At 39.7% G+C, this 27,030-nt stretch overlaps 1 protein-coding gene across 1 annotated transcript; it reads right to left on the bottom strand.

Annotated features, from left to right (window-relative positions):
* FAM210A (family with sequence similarity 210 member A) lies at positions 1-27,018 on the bottom strand. The gene is made up of 5 exons (XM_042462301.1): positions 26,912-27,018; positions 22,390-22,563; positions 14,704-15,196; positions 7,264-7,375; positions 1-3,357 (listed from the first exon to the last, which is right to left on the bottom strand). The coding sequence occupies exons 3-5, from the start codon at positions 15,171-15,173 to the stop codon at positions 3,058-3,060; spliced, it is 882 nt and encodes a 293-aa protein (XP_042318235.1). The 5' UTR covers positions 15,174-15,196; positions 22,390-22,563; positions 26,912-27,018; the 3' UTR covers positions 1-3,057.
* Positions 27,019-27,030: the final 12 nt, after the last annotated feature.

Below are 27,030 nucleotides of genomic sequence, written 5' to 3'. Positions count from 1 at the left end.
CAGTTTTGCATGAGTATTTTAATAATGTTGCTTGCAGTATTAATTCCAGCAAGATCCATTTGTAGCAGACATAAGAAAAAAAAAAAGGCAAACTCATTAAGGAATGAATTGGCAGTGGCTGAAAGAGGACATTCCTCTAGCCACCTTGACATCTCCATTCAGTGTGTCTGCTGCAGAGAGCAGAGAATGCCTCATTGAAATAAATGGTGGTGGTTGTGCAGCAAGCAGCAGGCTGATACTGCTTCCACTTATGCCAGTCTGACATTATCTTCTCTAAAAAAACAAATCCTGGTGTTACTACTAGAACAAAGAACAGATACTGCAGAGGAAATTATTTCATTTTAAATATACTGGTTTTGTCAGAATACTGTACATTCTTTTAAAAGTAGTCTGAACATGCATGCACACACAAAGGAAAGCTATTTTGGCATTTATTTCTAGGTTGTAGTCTCCACAGTACATCTTCCATAGCATTTTAGTGTTTACTTTTTATTTAAAATCAACAGAGGTAGGCTCTACACTAGAGTAGATGTTAAGATCTTTCCAGTTACCATCTGCCAGCACAACTTTCTGACTTGATCCTTCTAGAAAATCCAAAGGCTGCTTGTCCACAATTTACTTTTGGACAGGGCTCTTCATTTTCTTGTATTCCCTTTGCCTTTTTGTGCCCTTTTATAGTGATTATCTTTAAGGTAGTTTCAAAAGCAGATTTGTTTAAACCTCTCCGCCATTCAGGATTCCCCACTGAAGCAGGTGTAAACTGCCTGCTAGGCCAACAAGGCTGGGCACCACTCCTTAAAACATACTATCCACTACTCACTGAGCCTTATAACTGGCCTACATAGCCAAACCAATGGCTATTCCCAAATAAATCATGAGGTAAACCACTGCACATCAAATGCTGGCACAGTAATTTGATTACACATCAAATACTGTAATCTCTGAGCCTTTTTGTGTAAGAGGCAAGTGAGAAAGTAGGACAAAGCAAAGTGACACTTGTGACCAATACAATTAACAGAACATGGACTGCCAGGTGCTTATAATGTATTATTTCAACTCTTCCAATATTTTGTTTAAAGCTTTCTTCTCAAATACAAGGGGGAAAGAGGCAAATATTACAGACTTCTTTAATCTACCTACATTTCTGTAAATAAAGCATTCCTATTCAATTTGTATGCAGATTACTATTTTACCATACCTTTTTACCCAATATATGAAAAAAAATTCTCCCTACCTTATCAAGATGGTACAAGCTACCAAGCTTCCTTCTGATTAAAGAGAAAGAGCACTTACAGGTAGGCTGAGTACCTCTATGCTTATTATTACTATAGACATGCCAGCATGAACAGGCAGTGAAAAGAGAAGCTGTCCACAAGAAAGCATACAATGTTTCAAGTGAAATGACATGTAGACTACAGACCACAGTGTCAATGACAGTGAGATTGTGTTTGAGGCAAGAAGTAAGGGCTGGTATCCTTTGGTCACTCCCAATAGACACATTTAATAAACTGTTGACTGATGAGTCAAAACATAGGTAAAACTCATCGAGTCAATGGGTCTACTCCAATCAGGACAAACAGGATTTAAGACAAAGTAATTGAGATTACTGGATGAATTGCCATGTAAACATGAGCGTCTGCTATTCCATATTGGATGTTTCCACTGGCTTTTTCAAGTTTTGAAAAGGGGCTTGAAAGATGATGGTTGGCTCTAATATAGTGTAGCTAACTCTGAGAAATAGCATTAATTACTATGAAAGATTTTTATTTGGGGAAAGCACTTCTTTTACATTATTCCAAAGAAAAATGCAGTCAGCTGCCCCAAATTTTGCTACTGAACTTGGGAATTTTCTCTCAGCTCTCCATCACTTTAGCAACAGCTTTCTTACTCCTTCTCTATTAATGTGACATTAATAAATAGCAGAGCTTTTGCTATGACTTGATAGGAAGGAAGCCGAAAAACGTAAAAATATACATTTCTTTTCATAATAGTTTAAGGTAGCTGGACCACAGGATGGGCAAGCTGCTTTAAGTTGCAACCTCTATACCAAAGCACTTTTGCATCAAATGAGAACAGTAGCAGTTGTATATGCAGAAAGGGCAACATTGGTGCACCAGGAGTTTCAAACCCCCTCCCCCAAGTAGCAGTCCCATTACATTTTTTACACAGAGAACTGAAATGCCCTGTACTGATTTAGGCAGAGCTGCTGTAACAACAGCATCAACAAAACCATGTGAAATAGCCTCTGGATTCTGCCCAGAAAAGGAGTGAGAATATTCCACAGTACTTGTGAGCATACTAATGCATACATGTTGTGTCCAGTGGGAATATTCTAAGATTCTAGCAGCATTTAGTTTTCCCTTTCTATATTGCTATGGAAATGTAAACAGCTGTTCCAGAAGCTAAGAGAGTGATTTATTTATCTCTTAAAAAAACTTTATTGGTGGGAGTATGAAGTTCAAGACTCATTTTAGCCTAATCATTGATGAAATAGTACCAATTTTGCCTATACATATGCAATCAAGTTCAGTACTATTTTATTTAATCTCTCCCAAATATCATTTTAAGTCAACCTTTTATAGAAGTTAATAGATTATAGGAATAGATGTTTTATAATATTTTAGGAAGAGCACATTATTAAGTTGAAGTTATTAAATTCTGACACCAAATCAAACATTGTATATTTAACCCAACAGTTTTTGGTACATTGCTTCCAAGACAGTGGATGATGAGAACCAGAGTTAGCTTAAGCAGCTCTGTAGACTTCCTAATTTCTTTATCCATATAGAACTAGATGCGACTGATGTCAAGGCATACCATTCTGGGGTTTGTTTCTATCAAAAGCTGTTTTGGTTGTAATATCCACATCCTATTGTTAGAAAATAGAAGGCAAGTGTAACCCTGTATGTTACAACTAGAGTTTTTAGATTACTGGCAGCTTGCAGCCAATCAAAATAATTAACACAAAGCAGAAAAAAGCAGCATGTGCATATACTTCAGATTTTCAGAAGAAGGTTAAGAGTGCTTAGGTTCCACCATTTATGACCTCTCATTTTCCTATTCTTTCTTTTTTATAAATGAAACCTTATCTTTGGTTTCTTGTATCTTTTCTGTAATTTTCTCTTTTGTTTCTTCCATCTTCCCAGTTAGGCGCTCTTTTGTTTCTTCCATTTTGCCACTAATCCTGTCTCTGGTTTCTTCCATTTTCCCTGACAGTCGCTCTTTTGTTTCTTCCATTCGGTCCTGGATATAGTCCTTGACTGGAGGTGGTGTGGACATGTGGCCTTGCCTCCGGAGATACTTCACAGTGATAGATGTCCCTCCTAATGTCACTGTGTATCTGGCTGGAGTTGCAATCTTGTCAATAAGGAAGAAAAAAAAAGGATATATGTGTAATTTGGGCAGAATTTTTAAAAATTTTATTTAATTCAAGCATATATATCCCGCCTTTCTCCCACAATGGGATTTGTAAAATTAAAAATAAAAAGTAGTTAACTTTTAGTATTAAAGGAAAAAGCTTCCACTTCCAAAGTAATATTGTTTTAACTGCATCAATACTGAGAATTACTTATCCTGTTATTTTAACTAAAATATACGACTGCAACACCCCAAGATTCAATAAGCCTATCAGTCATTATTTTTGTGGCCCCTGACCATTCTAAATCCCTTAAGGCCCAGTCCAGACGGGCCTGATAGGACGCCCTCGTCACATGCGAGGGGCGGTGCTTCTAGACGCCACTCGCATGTGATGAGGGCATCAAAATGGCAGCTCCCTGTACAGATGGGCGCTTCCATCATTACGTGACAAATGGCTAGTGTCCGCACGTTGTGGCACCATTATGACATTGTGAGTGCGCCATTGGTGCACTGCAGCATCATAATTGCGCCGCAAGAACCCACTTTTTGTGGGTTCTTTTTGGTCCGTGGGGAAGTCCCGTGGTCTGGAGGCTGCGGCTTCCCTGAAGACCACAGCTAGGCGCTGAGAGACCATCCTTTTTGGATGTTCTGTCCCACGCCTAAGCCAACTTTTTTGGGCCATGTAAAATGTGAATTACTTCTCCTGGAAGCATTTGACAGTAGCAATTTACATTTTAAACAGATGGCTCCCTCTGTGCCATTTAACATTAAACCCTCCCACCAGTTTTTCAACCTAGTAATGGACTTCCAGCTATTTTCTTATTTGTTCCCCTGGTCTCACTTTCTGAGCAGCTGGTGGGTTCCCAGGTGGTCCTAGGGCAGAAAATTTCCCATGGAGCCAGTGCAGTTGCCCACTTGTTTGCTAAAAGAACATATGAGGTAATGCACAATACTCTGTAACTGCCCCATAAGATCAACCACACATTCATGCTGGTGAACCAGCTATGGTAAGACAGCTGTAACTCAATTGGACCAGTAGTTTCTTGGTCCTTATACCTCCTCCTCCAGGACTTAAAACATCAGGAAACAGGATTAGTCTAAATTACAATGAGATTTACATAGTAAGACAGCAGCAACTTAGAATTTTTTAAACTCAGTGTATCTTGGGCTAAAGTATTTGTAGTATAAATATGAGCATGACTAATCAATGCTATACATCTCTACTTCAGCAGACAGTTTAAGGACAGGGCACCTATTCAGGCTAAACACAGAGACTTAGAGGCTGAACAGATGGCCTGGAAAAGTCAGCTGCCAGGCAGCTTGGTGGTGTGGCATTTTGACAGCGCATGCCCCCAAGATGCCTGGAAACCGTGCTGGGCGATCAGATGGGGGCAGCTTCAATCTGCTCCGGAGGTATGTTATTCTGAAGATGCACGCTCCCAGAGTGCCCAAAAGCCACCATGGAGTTGTGTTGGGCCCGTCTAAACCAGCCAAAAATGAAGCAGATCTTTCTACTCCTATCTGGGCTGGTGGCAGGGTGGATTAGGGCCGCAGCACATGCTCCTATTTGGACAATGGTTCCAAGGCAGCCCAAATCCGCCCTTTTGGGGCAGCCTGTATGGCTCCTTAGTTTAACAAATTTAGAATGGATATATTCACATAAATGTTAGAAAAAATGTGTGTGCAGAGAAGCACTACAAAGGGGAGGTGAGAGTAAGAATGTTTGGAAGGCCAGCTCACAAAACATTGTGAGATACATCCAAAGTTGTATCTTAAGAACTGTCCTTTCCTTAGAACTTCTGCAGCAGCAGAGCTGTGCAACAAAATAAAATCTAACCATTAAATTCAAAGACATAGCTGTGCTAGTCTGGGAAATCAGTATGTAAAGGGATCTTGTAGCACCTTTGGGGCTAAATGAAAGAGAGAAGTTGGCAGCATGAGCTGTCACAGACTTAAGTCTACTAACTTCTCTTTTCCAGTTAGTTTCAGAGGTGCTACAAAATCCCTTTGTTAACCATTAAATGTTATACTGAACTGTGGTGAGGCAACGCAATTTCATCTGGAAGAGTTGTTTTTGGAACATGACAACTTCTGAAAAACAGATTTTCAAAGCAGGAAGACTAATTTATCTTTAAAAAGACTAAATAAGACCTTTAGGCGCTTTTGATTGTCCTTTCTAATCTTGTACCCTGTGTGCTCACTCACTATATCCTCCCACCCAAATCTTTGTTCCCAGTTTTGAGTTCCACATAATGACATATCATCAGGAAATTTGTGGGAGGACATACTGTATACTAATTCCTACTTCAATGAAGGCTGATGGTTTGGCAGTTTGTATCTACTTTTAAATGCTCTTTGCCTCTTACATCAGAACAATCCCTCACTTTTCTTAATGCAATTGTACTTGGCAAAGGAGGCAAAGGCTACACATCTTCATAATAAAGTAACAAGAGTAAGGCATTAGAAAGGAAGGTCAATTCTCCCCCCCCAAAGCACCAAACCAGCAGATTCTATTGCAACAAGAAAGCAATGAAAATAGTTCAGTATGCATGCAGTATAAACAAGGCCATCATCTTTAAAGTAGTTTTAAAATTAAAAAATATAAACATTCCTTTCAAGAAGAGAAAAAAGATTTCCAGTGTAGTTCTATACTGAAAAGCTGGCAATTCCTGAATGAGAGATAATTATTTTTTAAAAAAGCTCCTTATGGGGTACAGGTGGGCAAGAATCTCCAGTTTTAAAAGAACTAGTTGGATTTTAATGTCTGGGCCTTATTGGACTTGATCATATTAATGCAACAGAACTAAGGCTTTTAATAGGAAAGGAAGAAAAATTTCATCAACAGGGGTTTCCCTAGCAACTGAGACCACATAGAAGACTTTGAATAGAAAATAGCAGTATATAAGATGTACAAATATGAGAGTAGGAGAATACCCAAATATAATTCATTCCAGGTATCTGCCACATTCAATATCCCAAGTACTTTTCATCTTTCTCCATCTCCAGAACAAACTCATGGAGGAATAACATTATTTCCATTCTACAGAAAGGTACAGAAACAGCACCTTCCAGTAGCTGAGTGGAAATCATGGCTTAAACTAATGTCTCATAAGTTCACAAGCATGTGTGTTTGTATCCAACTATATTTAAAAAAAAGGAAAAAAGAATTCATGGCAAACCAACAGTATTAGTGTTTGTGCTTCCATGACATGGAGATAATGGTAATAGCTGCTCACGCATCTCCATCTAATAATAATAATAATAATAATAATAATAATAATAATAATAATAATAATATGTTTTATTTATATACCGCTATTCCAAGGATCATAGCGGTGAACAGCAAGTAAGCTAATTAGCAAGTAAGCTAATTTGCCCCCAACAATTAATCTAGGGCTTAAACAATGCAGAAGATTCACTGTGTTGTGTGACTAGTTTCTGAAAAAGCTGAAGATTCAGATTTTAGTACATGTCAGATAAATAGGAATAAACTGGATTAAAAAATGGAAAGCAGAAAAGTTTAATGGCTATTTTCAGCTAGAGTAAATGGTTTTATAGAGTCCTGTCAGAAATACACATTTAAGTTACGTACAACTCCGGGTTGTTGTTTATTTGTTGGTGTGTGCCTTCAAGTGTTTTCTGACTTATGGTGACCCTAACGTGAAACTATCATGGATTTTTTGGAGGGCTAGGTTAAAGAAAGCTTATTATATAGTAAGCACTGTTACTCTCTCTGAACCTGTGGCAGTTTCTAATTTGAATATGTTTACCTTCACTTACCTACAGCAGTGAATTCTAGGGTGCAGTTGTGACAAGGGACTGTGGGGATAACATGAAGGTGGCAATTAATCCATTATTATGTATCTTGAAAATTTCTTCTAATATTAAATTTATGGAACTGCTTACCTTGTACATTGCATATGCAGTTAATGCATTTCCACTCTGAGAATGCTTCAGGATATTTACAATGCTTTCAGGCAACCCTATGAATTCGAGGAAGGGAACGACATTTATTCCTCTGTGAAAGATAAGACAGATAAAAATGAAAAAATTGCCAACATCGTTATGAACATTTTTTAAATGTGAGTACCAAACAGCAATGATTCTTATACACTGTTCACTCCATCATGCTTTTTCTTGGGCCAAATAAGGATTCAAAAACCAATGGATAACAGGGAGAAGACTGTCAAATTACACTCGTCCTTCCACATTCGCTTGGGTTAGGGGCACAGAACCCCTGTGAACATGGAAGAACCACAAATAACAAAAACACTATGTTTTTACCTGAGAGAACACCTCTCTAGGAATCTCTAGGTCCTCCAGTGAGACTTTTGGCTAATGTTGACCATACAGTTGTGCTGGAAGACCTAGATATTCTTAGAGAGAACATATTAGTAAAATATGTGAATAATCAAATCTGCAAAAGTCAAAGCTGCAAATGTGGAGAGACAAGTGTATATTATTCAGGAAAAAGTTCAGGTTTCAAGTAAGAGTTTTAATACTTTACTGCAACACAGAAGAAGCTCAGAACTGTTTCTGATAAAGATCAGGATGGGCTTATACCTGCATACAAGAGCAACAGGTCAGTTATAGCCTATGAGCTCTGCATACAGACAGTATCTAGTTAAAAGATCCCATAACATCTATTTCAGGGAGCTGCTGCTAGTACTAAGCTATGTGCAGGGTCAAAGGTCTGTCTTGCATTGTCATCTTGCATGCCCAAATGAGTTACAAGACTGTTAATATGGTTATAAAAATCTGTTTAAGTCCTTAAAGCCAGTTATATTTGAATCTGTTTTCAAAGAACATTTGGCTTTCTGAAATTCATTGTTAAAACTTATTTTGATCTCAATATTTTATCTCTCCACCAAGGTATCACATTTGAAGCTGTTGGGCTGAAAGGTAATATATATTTTCAGTAAATAAACATATTCTCACACTGGGTGCTTACAATGAAAGTGCATTCTGGGTTGCTGAGAGGAGGAATCCACACAACCTGGGCTTCTCCATCACCCCCTAGACTAGAGACAGGCAGGAAGAACAACTGAAGTCTTGCGACAACTGAAAGCCAACAGATTTTGCTGACTCCTCCCCTCCAGCCATCCTAGAGATCAGTTCTCTTACTAGTCAAACTTGAATGCAGAGCACACAGAATGTGTTAATACTCTAGTTGAAAAGGGAGATGAGCAGTGATGATAGGAAGGGGTGAACTCCTCCTCTCAACAACCCAGAATGCTCCTTCATGGTAAGTACACAATATAGCATTCTTTGCGTTGGTAAGAGGATGAATCCATTTGCTTCCTGATGGAGAGAAGTAATTGCGTTCTAATTGTTAACCATTTCCTGCAGCACCCTTCTTCCAAATGTGATATCCATTGATCTGAATTTGTCAACCCTGTAATGGCAAATGAAGGAAGGGGTATTCCAGATGGCTGCCCTACATATGCCCATGATCAGAGAATTAGTGGCAAATATTGCCAATGCGGCGGCTGCCATGATTGAGTGTGCTGTGATGTTAGATGGGCAAGGTATTCTGGTAATATCATATAGCATTAGGATGCATGCTTTGATCCATGTGGCTATTGTGGACCGAGACATCTTCCATACCAATGAGGTTGCATTAAAGGATACAATCACAGTGATCAAAGGGCTTAATTCTATGAATGTAAATTTTTAGTACTCTACACACATCCAAAGTATGTCAAATTCTCCTGTAGATGTGAAGGGTTAGCGCAGGTGCAGACATGACTACGCAGGTGCTGGAATAGGGGCAAAGCTGTTGCCAATGCCTGCTGAAGCAACTTCAGTAGTGGGGAAGCTGTGCCCTTGGCCAGAACAGCCCCAACAGTTTCTAGTTAGGGGATCAAGTCTAGTTTGGCCTGATCTCCCAATGTGCTGTCTGAAGTTCAACTCTGAATGGGCATCATCTTTATTTTTTGATAGCTTCACTCCTCTCTCCTACTGGAATCATAGCAGATATAGAGGGAAGGGAAAGGAAAGAGAAGGGAAGAAAGAATGGTAGCTACAAGTGGGGGAATTTAAAAAAAACCCACACACATTAAGTATGCTAGAAAGATTAAAGAAGGAAGAATTGAGCACCTAATACTAGGCTTAATGTTAGGCCGATGGAAGAGTATCCTGGGGAAAAACAGGAACTAGATAGATGAAAAGGTAACCAGAGAAAAAATAGACAAGAAAGAGCTCTGTTCTGGGTGAAGGCAGGAAGAAGAACTAGTCCCTAGGGTGGTTGGAGGAAGGAGTCGGCAAAGTCAGTAAGGTTTGTTTTCAGTTATTACGAGATCTCAGTTGTTCTTCCTTCCTGTTTCTGGACAGTGATGGAGAAACCCAAGTTGTATGGATTCCTCCTTTCACCAACTCAGACAATATGAAAAGCAAAGAACCCTACTTTATGACTTAACCTTCAACTACAGTATTTCATTCCTTTACTTTTTAGAGCTTTATAATGTTATTACAGTTCAGACTAACCTGTATTTCATTCTAAAATGAATGAAGAAAATTTGGAAATTTCCTCACTATTGTGACTTGAAGTAAAAAAAAAGAGAAAAATCTAATCAACATATGACATACTAGCCCATATATTTATCTTGAAGTAAATCCAACAGAAACGAACATACACATCTGCACACTAGATACGTTATGTTGGGGGATTCATTCCTTATTGCCTAATATGAAAGTCTAATAGAATGAATTTTTTTGCACTTATATGAAGCAAAGGCATGATATTGAAACCTGCCTTGCTATAAACATAAACTGTTAGGACAGAAACATGTTGCTGTGAACTCTGCAGAGTGATGATTCTCAGAAGAATCAGTATGCTGTGTCATATATTCACTCTGTCCAAATCAAGAGTTTGATGTTTGCCACTAATGAATAAAATATTATTTTTGGATTCTGGGTTATAGTTAGAACAACAGAACACATGGGACAATGATAAGTTTGCTGCCGGAAGCATGAACGTCTGACATCAGAAGGTATTATAATGAAGTGTTTGTTTTAGTTACTCTAACCAGCTGGCATTAGGTGCCCTTTCTAAGAGCTATGGCTCCAAATGTCATTCTAATTTTATCCTTCCTCAGACTAATAAAGTACCAAGCTATTTAATATTTTGCTTTAGTTGGAAACAAATAAATATTTTTTGACTGAGTAGACACTTTCTAGTTTATTGTCAATGCATAATCATGAAAAACATATTTGGCTACTGACAGATTGAACTAGAAATGAATTAGCCAGAAAGAAAAGCATGGTGCTTGAACATGGAACTTAATAATAACTAAAATGGGAATGGAAAATACTAATATCATTTTGATTCTCAACAGGATTTAAATTTTAAAGCATATAAAGGTATTCAGCATATTGCTTTGAGAACCTTGTTTGTAGTAGTGCTATTTCAATGAGATGCTGCTGAACAAAAGCTTTAAAAATGTTTAGTGATTCTAAAATACTAGCGTAAGAGAAATGCACAAATTGTCTGTAAAAGAAGAGCTCTTACTATAAAGCATTTCCTTGAATTTCATTGATGGGAGATGAGGTAAAATAGTCTACATTCTTTTATATGAAATCTTTTGATGCAAATGGAAATGGAGATGTTCACAATAACTCAGATTGTGCTATCTGAACATGAAGAAAAATGTATTATGTAAACTGCCTATTATACTATCTTCTTCAATGCTAACAACTTGTTCCTAAATGTGTATTACGTGCATATGTGAAATGTTGAAGCCTTCTCAATAGCCACTTCCAGATTAAGGGAACACTCATCTGAGGAAGGCTCCCTGTTCCTACACTGGTAGGCAGGTCTTTAGCAATGGACAGCTTGCTACATTGTTGACTTTCAATATTTTAATCTTTTAATTGTTAAGGAGTTTTAAACTGTTTGCTTTGTATTCTAACATACATAATTGTGTTTTCATTCCTATCTGGTTTTTCATTTATGTTGGAAGGTGCATCCCAGCAATGAAAAAAAGGAGGGATATAAATCTGACAAAATAAATGGTGCACCTATGTATTCCATCTATGATAACAGCATGACTAGGTACCACACAGCATGAAAAGGGAACTTCATATTTTGAAATAAAGAAGCTTGCAGCTAAGTTAGAAATTAAAACAAAAGCAGTACTGTAAATGGAAATATCCTAAGAAAAAATTATACTGTATAATCAGAATGAAAACTCAAATTTCCTCTTTTGTCAAAGGAGAATCTTCACTCACCCAGACACCTAGAACTTGCTCTGCTTTAGGGAAGGATTCTTATTATGCAGACAATGTCCAATCTACATCATGGTTGTGTAACCTGTGTGGAGTTACACATTAAATGTCTTAAATGACAAGACTGCATAAGAGAACCAAGACAACAAGTGTGCGACCAAATGCACAAGGGAATGCACATTTGAACCCACATTGTCGTTCACAACTCTGTTTCCACAATCTTGAAATGTTATATGGCAATTCCACATCTGATTTAGAGAAAACTCATGCATGGCTTGGACACATCAGGATTTCAGACACTATTTGAATATAAGCAGGACAGTCTCTTGTTTTCTTGCATCCTTATACTTTGGCTTCTCATTATTATACTTCAGCTTGGGTCCAGGCTACTTGAAGGACTGTATCTCCCTGTAAATGCCCTCGAGAATATTGAGGTAACCGAGAGAGGCCCTTCCCTCTGTCTCACTACCTCTCAGGTGTGTTTAGTGGGAACAAGAGAAAGGGCCTTTTCAGTGGCTGCTCCCAAGCTCTGGAACTCCCTCCCTAGGGAGGCCAGGATGCTCCATCCCTGCTGTCTTTCCGGCGGCAGGTAAAGATGTTTCTATGCCGCCAGGCTTTCTCATGACAGGGATGCTGTTTTGTTTTGTTTGTTTTTGTTTTAAAGGGTTTTAAAATAAATTTTAAAAATGTAATGTTTTAATTGTTTGAATTGTTTAATTGTTTTTTTAAACTTGTATTTTGCCTATTTATAGCATTTTAACTTCAACTGTTTTAGATTTGTAAGCCGCCTTGAGTCCCTGTACTGGGAGGAAGGCGGGATATAAATAAACATAAATAATAATAATAATAATAATAATAATAATAATAATATTTTTACAAAACTCCATATATTGACCATTGTGCAAAGCAGATGTCTTACATCGTTAATGCATTTTTTAAAATAATAAAAAGATTAAGATACAGACATTTTTGATTGCTCAATCCACAATATTGTATTTTTTAAAAATTAACAATAGAGTGTAATAGTAATTGCTGTAAACTGTGACAGAACTTACTGACTAAATCTGGAGCAAACAAAAATAAATAAATGGTTAAGCTCAGCTAGGTTTTTCATTACTGTCCCAAAAAAGCTAACAACTCTTTCTTCAACAATCCATTGTAATAAATACAGCACACACATTTCCTCAAGACTGTTGGATAGAGCACGGAATCTTTACTTTGGACTCTCCCCTGAGGGCAACTGAACTAGCAAAATACTTAGGCTCCACCCACCCAATAAGGTAGAAGAAAGGAAGACAACACTGCAATCTAATATGTCTACTGGAAACAAGATTCACTAAGTTCAGTAGGGCTCATTCATGAATTGATCTTTCCGATAAATAGCTAATCTCTTAATGAAGCCAAAGACAAATGTTAAATCATGACATGGCACATAAATGTACATACCAACATGGTTATATTGACTTCTTTCACATATCGGACGCTGGTTCTTCTTCATTTTAAAAAAAGCACACTGAACAGATGGTAGCTAATATGTCATTGCTTCTCTTGCATATAACTTTGCATAAAATCTAATCCCATCGCAGTACTTCTATTCATCAAGAACTATACTTGGAACAATTCTGTTTTAGTTTTAATCAAGAAATTACCAAAAGATCTCTCAGATCTCTAAAATTACCATTTTATGTTGTGCATCTGTAGTGCAGAGACCCCTAATCCTACTAACATTGGATTGCTAGTTGGAAAAGGTCATGATCAAAACTTTATGTTTGGTAATTGTAGTAGATAATTTGTATTGAAAAGCTGAAAAACTTTGTTACTATCTAGATAAGAATCATAATGCAGAAGGGTGGGAGTTATGTAAGGGTAGGAGGTGTTGAAGGGAAGGACTTACAAAAAGCACAAACACAAACAATCCCACAGAAGAAGAAAAATGGCAAACATCTGAAAAAGCCAATGCGACTACACAGCAAACTCAAGAAAGTGAAAAGAAAAAAGTGTATGCATAAAGAATGGAAGGAAGGCTCAATCACCAGGGAAGAATACAGTTGTGCAGCCCTATCTTGCAAGAATAGTATAAGGAAAGCTACATCTCAGGAGGAGAGAGTGCCTAGGCAAACAAGGAACAACATAAAGTGGGCTTTCAGATACATTCGAGGCAACAGAATGACCAAAGACACAGTTGGGCTGCTGTTCAGTAAGGATGGTGAAACACTGAAAATCACAATGAACAGGCAGAACTATTCAATACCAATTTTGCTTCAGTTTACTCCTCAAAAAGAGAACTGTGTGGTTCTATGCAGTAGCAGAGATCTTGACAAGTGATCTGGATTACAAATGAAGATTGATACAGTGTTAATGAAGAATCATCTAGCTAATCTAAACACGTTCAAATCTGCAGGGTCGGATGAACTGCATCCCAGAGTACTGGAGGAACTTGCTGATATACTCTCTGAACCACTTGCCATCGTTTTTGAGAAATCTTGAGAACAGGTGATGTACCAAAGGACTGGAAAAGGCCAAACATTGTCTGTCTCAAAAAAGGCAAAAAATTAAAATAAAAGAAAAATAAAAGAAAAATCCAGGAAACTACAGACCAGAATACTATACTCAGTTCTTGGTACCTAATTTTAAGAAGGATATAGACAAGTTGTAACTGCTTCAGAGAAGGGCAATGAGGATGGTAAGAGATATGGAAAAGAGAACATATGAGAAAAGGTTGAAGGAGATGGGCTTATTTGATTTGGTGAAGACTGATGGTGACATTACTGAATTCTTTAAATAACTCAAGGGCTGTCACAAAGAGCAAGCCCAGGTCTAATGGGTTTGAAGTTACACGAGAGTAGATTTTGACTGAATGCTAGAAGGAAGGTCGACATTAAGAGCGGTTTGGTAATGGCACCAACTGCCCAGAGAGGCAATGGATGTCTTCAAAAAAGAGTCTGGACAGCTAACTGCTAAGGATGCTTTAGCTCAAAATTCTGCAACTAAGCAGGAGCATTGTACTTGATGGCTCATGAGGCCTCTTTCAGCGCTATAATTCTAAGAAATGGTTTTCTGTGCTACTGTTAAGATTTGTTTCAAGGTAATAAAAACAATGATTATGAATTCAGTACTTACTTTAAAGCTGCATAGTAAAAGGCTCCAAACCATAGGCTGGAAGTCAGAAGATGGACTGGAATTAAAACTTTGCCATATTGTTTAAAGGTTTTTTTGAATCTCTGTACAAGGCTAATTGATTTATCTTGTAAGGGATCAAGCTCCACAGAAATAGGTTCTACAGGTGCATCTTGGACTAAGTTTTCAGTTGGTGTGGCAGGAGTCTCTCTCTTTAGTTCTTTAGTGTGAGAGTTTTCTGGTTGTGGTGGCACCTTGTCCAAAAATTCCCGCTCCTTGGAAACACAAACAGCAGCAGACACATGAAGGCATTGGCGCTGGTCCTGCAGCGGCACTGAAACCATTTTCCGTCTTTTAATAAGAAAGGAAGGTTGTCCTTTTAAGAATGGAAACATACAAGTGGGATGGGATATCAAAGATGTCCTATATGCCAGCTGAAGTGATTTCTGCATTTTGGTTGAGGGCAACAACATACTGAAGACACTTTATACAGCCCCTAAGAAATGGAAACAAGTAAACAGTTATATTAAGAACAAGTAAGCATTGTTCCAGATGCCATAAGTGTAAGATAATGGTGTGTGTGTGTGTGTGTGTGTGTGTGTGTGTGTGTATATATATATATATATATATATATATCAGCTTCCCCAAACCACCTTGGTAAAGTAGGAGCAACGGCAATATGAATTCAAGCAGTATATTGAAATATAGAGAAGTTGGAAAATCTTTCTATTTAATACAGATAAGAATATGAAGACCAGACTACTTTACTCAGTTCTTATGGTTACCCCACAGATGTTTTACATATCTGTGTTCAGGAAAGTGTGATTAGTTGATCCTAACAACTTCCGCATTCTTAATAAATTCATACTTGTGAAAATGCATGAATGAGTAAGATGGCTTGACTTTCTTCAGTGGAAGTACTGATCTGGCTCAGCTTTGTACCTGATGAGCTCTAATGTTAGACACAATTACTGTAGACTAAGATGCAATGAAGTAAAATTGTTCATTGTCATCATATTGGTAAAACATTTGGCTAAAAAGCAACTGGGATGATTTACTGTATGTACTTATGTATAAGTCTAGAAATTTTAGTCAAACAATTGAGCCAAAAAAACTGTACAGTGGGCCCTCGCCTTACGCGGGGATCCGTTCCGGATCCCTCCGCATAAGGCGAATTCCGCCTATGCTCAAGCCCCATTGTAAACAATGGGGCTTGGGCACGGCGGCACAGGCACCCATTCAATTGAATGGGACATGCCGCCTCTTCTGCCCCGCGTATGCTCAAGCCGCGTAAGGCATGCCCGTGTATGACGCAGGCGCGCTGTACTTAACTCTTATTTAAAAAGGAACCATCCCTTGGTGAAAGGCAAGAGCATAATCTGTCTTGAAAGCACTGACCATCCTCTACTCTCTCATTCATCCAGCCTTTAGTGTGAGCACAGCTAGGCTTGCTAGAATTTTGTAACTTATTTGGCATTGTTTTCCTTTGCTTCATCCTTTTGTTACATGCCCCTAGGTTTTACCCTCGACTTATTCATGGATCATATCAAAATACAGTGGTACCCCGGGATACGAATTGATCGCGTTACGAAATTTCCGGGATACGAAAAAAATAGATAGGAAAAAACTGTTCCGGGTTACGATATTTTTTTCGGGTTACGAAAAAAATATCGGCGCGAAATTCAAATGCGAAGCGCAGCTAGCGGCTTTCCAGCCGCTAGCCGCGCTTCGGAAAAGCCTTTTTCGGGTTGCGAAATGTATCGGAATGTATCGAAATGTATCCTTCTGGGACGCCTGAGGGAGTTGGGAATTGGGGGCACCGCCTTACAGTGGTTCCGTTCCTACCTCTCGGGCAGGTCCCAGATGGTGGAGCTGGGGGACTGTCGCTCCGATAGGAGGGCCCTGACATCTGGTGTTCCTCAGGGAGCGATCTTGTCCCCTATGCTATTCAACATTTACATGAAGCCGCTGGGAGAGATCATCCGGAGACATGGGGCGCGGTGTTATCAGTACGCTGATGACACCCAGATAATTTTCTCTATGTCTCCGACTGATGCAGTAACTAAGGATGGCATCTCTCCTCTAGATGCCTGCTTGGCGTCGGTAATGGGCTGGATGAGGGAGAACAAACTCAGTGTGAATCCAGGGAAAACGGAAGTACTGGTGATAGGTTCCCCGGTTTCTGGTGGTGAGATCTGTCGCCCGGTCCTGAACGGGGTCACGCTCCCCCTGAAGGACTCGGTGCGCAGCTTGGGAGTGCTCCTTGACTCGTCGCTCCAGCTGACTTCTCAGGTGGATGCGACGGTCAAGAGTGCTTGTTATCAGCTTCGGCTGATACGCCAGCTGCGTCCCTACCTGGACCGAAAGGACCTAGAAACTGTTGTACATGCTTTGGTAACCTCTCGACTGGATTTCTGCAACGCGCTCTACATGGGGCAACCCTTGTACCAAACCCGGAAGCTGCAATTGGTGCAGAATATGGCAGCTAGATTGGTCGCTGGTAGTTCCAGGTCAGACCATGTAACACCTATTCTAAAAGATCTTCACTGGCTGCCTATTCGCTTCCGAGCTCAATACAAGGTGTTGGTTTTGACCTATAAAGCCCTAAATGGCTTGGGCCCAGGGTACTTGGAGGACCGCCTCTCCCCATATAATCCGCCTCGCACACTCAGAACTTCCGGGACTAAACTGTTGGAGGTCCCTAGGTCCAATCATGTGCGGACCTCACAGAGGGCTTTTACTACTGCTGCCCCTCCCCTCTGGAATAAGCTCCCTGCAGAGCTTCGTTCCGCCGCCTCATTAGCTGTTTTTAAAAAACAGTTAAAAACATATCTATTCCGTCTGGCCTTCCCACCTTAATTTGTTTATTTATTTTCCTGCCCTCTTCCTCTCCTTTTCCTTTTGACCCTGGATCGATGTTTAATTCTTATTTTCTTCTGCCCCTGCCATGTGATTTTTCAATTTTATTGTTTTCCTGTTCCTGTTTTGTAGTAATGTTTTTAACTGATTACTGTATTGGATTTTAACTTTGTATTGTAATGTTTTTTATATTTTGTACGCCGCCCTGATCATATTCATGGAAGGGCGGGATATAAATAAAATTTATTATTATTATTATTATTATTATCGGGTTACGAACGCCGCGGCGGAACGAATTAATTTCGTAACCCGAGGCACCACTGTACATAATTTTGGCCCCCAAACCTGCTTTCGACTTATATATGAGGTTGATTTATAGTTGAATATATACGGCATATTAGTTCAGTTTCTCACTTTCCCACAGCCTGTGCACCAAACCCAACCCTGAAACCCAGTGCTACTATGCACAGAAACCTTACATAAGAAGTCCCATATTTAAGCCAAGTTTCTCAGCACCTCACTGGTGCTGCATCTTACAAAAACCCAACAGGAAGAGAAAGAAATGAGTCATCCCTTATTCTCAACAGATCAGTTTTGGAGGAAGAGAAGATGAATGAGATGTTCTACTTGTTCTTCAAATCTGGTTTTAGCAGAATCATGTGTCCTACAGACACTTGCCTAGTGGGAAGGAAAACTCTGTTTTCCCCACTTCTTGGTGAGCTTTTACAAGATAAAAAAGCAAGGCTTGGTTGGTACTTGTAGTTGGTACTTGTACAAAACAAAAACTGCTTCTTTCCTTCCCCATTTTCCACTGAGGACTTCTCCTCCAAGGAAGTGGGCTTTTGGGAAAACCAGTAGCAATATCTTCTCATTGATTCCACCAAAACTGAAATAGGGAGGAGCAGTATGAGGGAACACTGCCCCTCTTTTTTTGTACAGAGACAGAAAGATGGATTTTCTCTTCACATCAAAGTTTTACAGCCGGCGTGACCAACTGTTGAAGGCTAGAGGACCACAATAGCCCGGCAAGACACTTTGGAGGTCCACACCCCCCACTGTACCTGCTCCTGCAAAACCAATGGCTTCAAATGGCCTTCTAAGGGACATGGGACATGCTTTTTGACCTTCGTGTAGCCCAAGAGGAAACAAATAAGATTGAAATGTACTGTTATCCAGCCACTCCATTTATTCACCTGGATGCCATGCTCTCCCACTTCATGCATCTTACATAAGGGTACAGAAAGGAGCTACATTTTAAGAACTTTCACACTCCTCCCCCAAGCTATACCTTTTGGCTTGTAAAGTTGAGCGAACAAAGCATTAAGGGTTATCTCACCTGGCTATTTCCATCTTTCACATTAAATGAGAATGGTTTAAGAGACCCAGATAGAAAGAATGGAAGCATCTGGTTGTCTAAATTTAAATCTACCACATGTCATTTGTTAATTGGCAAGCCTGGCCTAAGGTCAAATCACCCTACACTACAGAATCCAGGCTTCCAGTCCAGATTGCCCAACAGATTTATTAACATGCAAGTGACCTAGTAACAAATTCACTTCTAGGAACATAGTTGCCACATTTTCAGTTATTTTTGTTTGTTTTTAAAAAGTGTGTTTGTGTGTCTGTATACACACATACAGTCGTCCATCCATATCCACATATTCTTTATCCATGGATTCAAGCATCCACAGCTTGAAAATATTCCCCAGAAATATAAATTCCAAAAAGCAAACCTTGATTTTGCTGTTTTATATAAGGGACACCTCTTTACTGCGCCACTGTATTTAATGAGACTTCAATATCCACGGACTTTGGCATCCGTGTGTGTGTGTGTGTGATAGAAACAAACTCCAGCATACACAAATGACCCACTGTATGTATGTCTGTACATATGTATGTATATATGTGTGTGTGTGTATCACACACACACACACATTTTAAAGCTTCAAGAAGTGAGAATTCCAGCACACAGTGATCTTCTAACCACCAAGACTTTCATAAGTACTTCCTCCACTACAGCATCGTGAACTTTATAAGACACTGTGCCAGGAGTCTCACATATGCTCTTACATGAAAACGTGGGAAGTATTAATTGCATTTTATCAGTCAATGTCTAAGACTAGCTCCTTAATACTGATCTTTCTTAAAGGTTTATGATGCTCTAAATTAAACTAGTGTACAAAATTTGCAGGGTGGTCTAGGCTGATTTGAAGTGATGGGCTGCCCTCTACAGTACTTTCCCAGCACTACAACTACTGTGGTGAACGTGTTCTTACTGAGTACATTTACAAGAATACATTTACAAGAGTACATTTAAATCTCCTTTTCCTGCCCAAAGAGCAATTATGTTTCACTATGGGAAAACTGCCTTAACTTTCTTTTGATTCTTTCACCCTAACAATAATAACCTAAGTGTAAAACTCTTTCTGTTCACAGAATGATACACTACAGTAATTATCTGTAAGTGCTGGATTTATGTGATTTTATTTCAAGTGCCTTCTACACTTCAGGGCTTAGGAAAGTACAGATTCCAAGAGGCTGTTTGAGGCTCCCAGTAGAGTCCAAACATTCTGGGGATCAAAAATATTTCCTTAAACCTCAGGCAGCAATTTCATCATCTTTTTGCACTCTCTGTGCCATTTTAGACTTGAGACAAGCATTAAAAAAAGAAATAAAGGAAAGGAAAGAAGAAGAAAACTAGAACTTGACTTCTGGTTGATTTCCTGTCTGGCAAACTTGGGATTCCATCTGGGGCCATTTTAGGCCTAGGAAAGGCCTTTTTTAAATACAGGAATTTAAACTGAAGTTGACTTGCAGTACACCTCCTGATTTGCAAATTGGCTCTCCTGAGCCAAAAATGGCATGGAGGTAGCAAATATGATAAAATTGGCTCCAATCTTTCCTCCTAAAGAAAAAGGTGTGGATGTGGTCTCATAAGGTCAGAAGTGGAAGCCAATCTGGCTCTTAACCTTTAGCTGTTGCTCACCAATTCTAAATAATAATATCTGTTTACTCATTTTCCCCAATAGTGAGCTAAAATTCGTTATGCACAAGTGCCAAAGAAAACACATCTAGGTGCTTTGCTGGAAAATATTTACTGGGTAGGATGGGCGGGGGGATGATGGTAACAGCTTTGTCAAACCTGCCACTCAGTAGCAGCAAAGATAGAAAATGTTGTTGTCACTGAACCCACCCATCTATACCATTTCTGCTATTCTGCATGGATGTAAAGGAGGTAGAAACAAAGAATGTAAAGGAAATGGAAGCACCAATGACAGCAGCTTCATTGCCTGCCTTTAAAAAAAGAAACAGTTTATTCTGTTTACCAGGTGTGGTAAGCCTGCAGAATTATATCACTAGCGATCAGCTATCAAATGGGTCTTTAGACCTCCTCAAAGTAATGCGGTGGGTAAAGCATGGCCCATGGGCTTAATTCACTCCATGTTAATTTTTGTGCTCCCTCATGGAAGGGAACATTATTTTTGCTCCAAAATGCCCCTGCAAACCCACTAGGTGGTGTGGAGAGCATTTCCACCATGGCTAGAGGCACCCTGGGCTTCTACATGTCAAACAAAATGTTTATGAAATGTTTGTAAACTTTTTCAAGAAATAATATTTTGCACTGAAATGCACTCTGTGGAATATGAAATTTCTAACCATATTCTGGTCCCAATCAAGGCCCAAGAGACACTTTTGTCTGAAACCAGAAGTGACTTTCACTCACATTCCTTTGTTTTAAAAGGGTCTCAAACACATGGTGAAAATTCCCCTCTCTTGTCCCTTAGAGATTACTGGGGACAAATGATGATGATGATGATGATGATAATAATACTGTATATACTCAAGTATAAGTCTAGAAATTTAGGTCAAAAAATTGACCCAAAAAATCTGGGTCGACTTATCCATGGGTCAATGTAAGTACTGTATCTTAATTCTTATTTAAAAGAAGGAACCATCCCCTGGTGAAAAGCAAGAGTATAATATGTGAAGCACTGACCCCCCTCTACTCTCTCATCCATCCAGCCTTAAGAATAAGCACAAAGAGTTATGTCTCCTGGAATTTTCTAAGTTCTTTGACATTGTTTTGTTTTTCTTCATCCTTTAGATCCTTTGCTCTATGCCCCTAAGTGTTACCCTTGACTTATCCACGGGTCATATCAAAATTAATAATTTTGGCCCCCAAACCTGCCCTCGACTTATACATGAGATCGACTTATAGTCGAGTATATACGGTAATTTGCTGGTGTAGGTACAGTGAGAAGCCCTCCAAGGTCTCCTGGGGGGCTAAGGTGTCCACCTACCCTTCCACAGTTGCTTACCCTTGATCCATCCTATATGAAATAAAACAACCAGCCACATCTTGTGCTATCATTTTCAAGTTAGATGTTCTTTTCTTAGACAAATAACGCAACAGTTTCAGTTTCTTGTTATCAGAGTATTGACAGAATATCAGTACAGAGAATCATGAACAAGACAGATGATTGACTCACATTGCTATCAAGATTCTGAATCACTTACTCATTACAAGCTTGAACTAATCTAGGCTTCTTATGCTTGAGCGAAGTAAACAGGCTTGGTCCATATCAACATAGACACAACACAAGAAACTACCTGAAGATTAAAACAACAACAAAAAACAACCCTCCATCTTCTCCACTTTAATGTTGTCTAGCCACTATCTGGTTTCAATAAAATTAAAAGCACTTCATTTCTAAGTTAAACAGTATTTTAAGCCCCTGCAAATGACTAGTAGGCAGGTGTATTGAAGTTTATTATGTAGGAGGCCATATTTTAGAATTATTTCATTAAAGAGAAAAGGGAATTGCTTACCTATTTACAACACTCTTGGAACTGGAAGACTGTCAAAGGAATGAACCTTTTTATTACACTGCTGGACTGTGTTGTGATCAAGTCATTGTATTTTCGATGCAGCAGAGAAGGCAATAGACAATAGATTAGCCACTCTTTCAGGGTAGAGTCTTCAGCTTCCCAGCAGAACAAAACCTATATAAATGCCAGAATATCTTTCAAAACCAAGATAATAACATGTTGAAGCAAACATCAATAAAACATATTATTCAGTAACCATATGCTGTTGCCACTCAATTGCCCTAGAATGACTTTAGACCAGATTAGACACCATTTCTGATCCAGCAGTCTTCCACTTAGTTCCAGTTAACTGGAACTGCACAGCATCACCTAACCAGTTTTCCTCACTGATGATATTCAACACATAAACTGTATATAAAAGAAATCATGCTGTTGAATGACATTATAAATTGGCACACATTCACATCTAGGTTGTCTCCAGGCTAAAACTACCATCGCTTCTACCCCATAACAATATAATAAACCCTATCCAATGGGAATGGGGCATTGAAAGCATATTACAATAGTATGTGAACGTCTAACAAAAGCTCATGTGCCCAATTTCTTTCTTTCAGTTAATCTCAAAGGTGCTGCCAGGTTTCTTCATATACTGTACTGATTGTACAGAATAACCCGGCTGTATCTTTGCATATTATATAGTGACTGAGTGACAGCCCTGAACTCAACTATTATTTTTGAAACACAATTCAATCACACGTCATGAAGACAGTATTCTGTCTTAACATTACCTGAAAATACCCTCTTCATTATGACATGTCACCCAAACAACAAAGGTATGTAGCAGTTAGAGAAAAGCTCCAGAAAAGCTCCACAACATGTGGAAATATGTTACTCGATTTCCTTATGCCCCACTATGGCACTACCTTACCATGGTAATGAAACCACATGCTTCTGTGAAGGAAGAGGCAGTGCTACAATTGCTGCTGGTAGGTCTCCCATGTCAGACAGGCTGCAATAATTATGAAAACTGGACAGTGAAGAAAGCTAATTGGAAAAAAATCAAGTCATTTGAAATGTGGTGTTGGAGGAGAGTTGTGTAGACACCCTGGATAAGCCTGAACTGTCTCCCTAGAAGACTAACTCTCCCGATAAAACTAAGGCCCCATACAGACAGGCCAAAATAAAGCTGCTTCAGGTCATTTGGAGGTATGCTGTTAAATGATGCATGCGTCCTAAGAGTCCGGAAGCCACGCCAAAGCTATATTCCAGTCCTTAGTGGCTTTGGCGTGGCTTCCGGACTTTAGGACGCATGCATCATTTAAACAGCATACCTCAAAGTGACCCAAAGCAGCTTATTTTGACCGTTTGTATGGGGCCAATGAAGACTAACTGAGATTGCTATACTTTGGACTATCATGCGAGACATGATTTGCTAGAAAAGCTAATGATGCTTGGCAAGGCAGAAGGCAATAGGACAAGATGACCCAATTACAGGTGGACGACCCAATCAAGAAGCCACAGCCCTAGGTTTGCAAGACTTGAGCAGGGCTGTTGATGACAAGTGTGACTCAGAGGTTGCTATGAGTTGAAGCTGACTTGACAGCAGTTAAACAACTTCCTATGTGCCTTGGCTTTTATGGGGGCTTTAAGCAGACATGTGGTAAATTTCAATGAAGGAAGTCTTTAGGAGCTCTGCTTCAAGTGTATGAAATTCTTGAGGAAGGAACTCCCTATGCAACTGGCTGCGCTAATTTTCTTGTCCTTCTCTGAACAGGAACCACAGGCCAAATTCAACCATATGGTCAGAGCTCCCTCAATCAATATTTCACTCTATGACTCAAAGAAATTCTAGAGCTCAGCTTTTGTAAAGCAAAAGTTATTAAAAAATCTAAAAACTAGAAGAGTTTAATTTTTTTTCTTTGGCTGCATTCGACTACAGAAATAATCCAGGCTGACACCACTTTAACTGTCATGGCCATGCTATGGAGTTCTGTTTTGTGACACATTTAGCCTTCTCAGTCAGAGACTCTGGTCCACAATAAACACAAATCCCAGAATTCCATAACATTAAGGCATGACCGTTAAAGTGGTGTCAGCCTGGATATTTTGCAGTGCAAACACAGCCCTTGACAAGGCATTCCTGAAGGTGAGTATGTGTTTTGTTTACTTATATTTACACTTCTACACTGCAAGGTCAGCCACTGGGTGAATCAGTTGGCAAGCCACAGGCTATATTTGCTTCATGTGGCATTGGCCTCTTCCAGTCTTCTCCAGTAAGAGAAATGACTTCAAACAGTTTGAAATAATCCTTTAGAAGTTTTGCCCGAATTAGCACAAACAGGGTAAACAAATATGTGTTTGTCAGGTGAAATAATCATCTCAAGTATGCAAAGCACAGCAAGGAGTGAAGATATGTAGCAGCACCTTTAAAGCTAACTGTTTTTTATTTTCACATGAGCTTTTGTAAACAGGAACCACTTCTTCGATGCTACTGAGTGATATTAAAGCTTCAGGTCATAAGGTATATTACGTAGCTGTGGGAGTGAGACGGAATGCAACTTTCCCAGAGGTTCTGAATGCAAGGAAACTGACTTACAGTTAAGTAGATTTATCGCTTTCACACCAACATTAACTGAACACTAAAACACCGGCAAGACAGTTTCACCTTGCAGCCCTTTGAAATTTAAGTCAAGATTTGCATCTTTCGGATCCTTACATTCCATCCTACTCCCACATTGTATAACATGCTTTAAAACTGAGGCTTTATACCACTGTACTGCATCTGAATAAGTGGGTTCATGCTAAAATAAAAACTTGTTAGTCTTAGAGGTGCTGCTACGTCCCATTTTCCTGCTCCTTTGCCCTTTGAAAGAGACTCCGAGTGGACTGAGTTCTTCTTCCCACACAACTTTTCTTCTTACAACACCCTTTAGGGGCAATGGTCTTGGTGATCCTCAAACTCTTCCTGGGAGCAAGCAAAAATGGCATGTTCAGTTGTTAGAGAAACAGAGGACCATGGAAGATCTACAAGAATTCATCCGAGAGATGAGGGAAAAACTGAAATAGGAGAAGGGTTCTTATACCTTGGATCAAACATTTATGAGAACAGAGACTGCAGTCAAAAATTAGAAGAAGGCTAGGATTGGGAAGGACAGCTAAGAAAGAAGAACTGGACAAGATCATAGAGTGTAACCACACAACTCTGAACACAAAACGAGGATTATCCAAGCCACTGTTTCCCATCACCACAAACAGATGGGAGAGAGCTGGACAGTGAAGAAAACTGATAAGAAGAAAACAACTCATTTGGGTGTGGTGCTGGAGAGAGTGCTAAGGATACGGAAAACAGCCAAAAAGAAAAACAAATGGTCCTAGATCAACCTTGAAAATGAGGGTTGGCCACATAAGGAGAAGGCATGCTCATTAGAAATACAATAGCCCAGAAAAGCAAGCCACAGGGTTAGACTCATGGGCTTGAATCTACAAGACCAGAGCAATGGAGGAAAGGGGGGTTTGAGTGTGAGAGACAAGTCAAGGTTGACTTGAGGGCAGCTAACAACAACAACAACAACAGCAACAACAAGTGATTAAACAGCCAGCCAAGGGATTTGGAGACTTCTCATCAAAGAGTCAGGCTGACTCAAGGGAGTCAGAGACACAATCAAATGCACAAAATACACATTGCAAGCTTTCAGAGCTCCAGTGGCTTCTTCCTCAGGCAAAGTATAAAACCCCCACAATATTAAATTATATTAAATATTAAAAATCCTGCATGGTTTTTAATATCTTCCGTAATGAAGAAGCCGGTCTGTTCCAATGAAAGTTATCACTGTCTGCTGGATTCTGGGTGTTGTTGTACTTCGTCTGATGGCCAACAGGATACGAACACAAACAGAGGCTGCTGCCACACTGCAGAATTAACACAGTTTGACTCTGCTTTAGCTGCCATGGAGCCACACTAGGATCTCTGGGATTTGTAGTGTGGGGTTTGTGGGACATTTAGTTTTTCTCTAATCAGAGAGCCTTGGTGCAGAAGAAGCCATGAAACAGGGGCTGCGTCTGCACTGCAAAGTTGACGCGGTTTGACCCCGCTTTAGCTGCCATGGTTGCGTCCAAGGTATCCTGGGATTTGTAGTTTGTTCTGGCACCAGAGCTCTCTCTCTCTCTCTCTGACAGAGAAGGCAAGTGTCTCACAGAGCTACACATCCCCAGAATCCATTAGCATTCCATGGGTTGAATCCACACTGGAAAGATAACTCGGTTTGGCAGCGCTTTAAGTCTTGTCTGACTCAAGGCATGGAATTCGGGGTTGGAGTTTGGTTGTGGGGCCCAGAGCGGAGCCGAGCTCCGCTCTGGGCCCCACAACAAACTCCAACTCCCAGAATTCCATAGCAAAGAACTAAAAACAGACTTAAAGCGCTGCCAAACCGGTTATCTCCCCAGTGTGGATGCATCCTAAGAGTGACGGTTGGATTCAAAAGGAAACAAACCCGCTCCCTCCCGAGCAAAAAACGGCGCCTACCTCTCGGAGGAAGCCACATTCCTCAGGGGTCGGATGAGACGCTCTAGGCCTTCCTCCTCTATGCCTCCGCCGCCTTCCATTTTCCCCGCCCACCTCGTCTTTCGGTACTGCGCATGCTC

This window comes from Sceloporus undulatus, chromosome 4 (genome assembly GCF_019175285.1).
Source record: "Sceloporus undulatus isolate JIND9_A2432 ecotype Alabama chromosome 4, SceUnd_v1.1, whole genome shotgun sequence".
Taxonomy (NCBI): domain Eukaryota; kingdom Metazoa; phylum Chordata; class Lepidosauria; order Squamata; family Phrynosomatidae; genus Sceloporus; species Sceloporus undulatus.
This window is presented reverse-complemented; position numbering and strand designations above follow the sequence as displayed.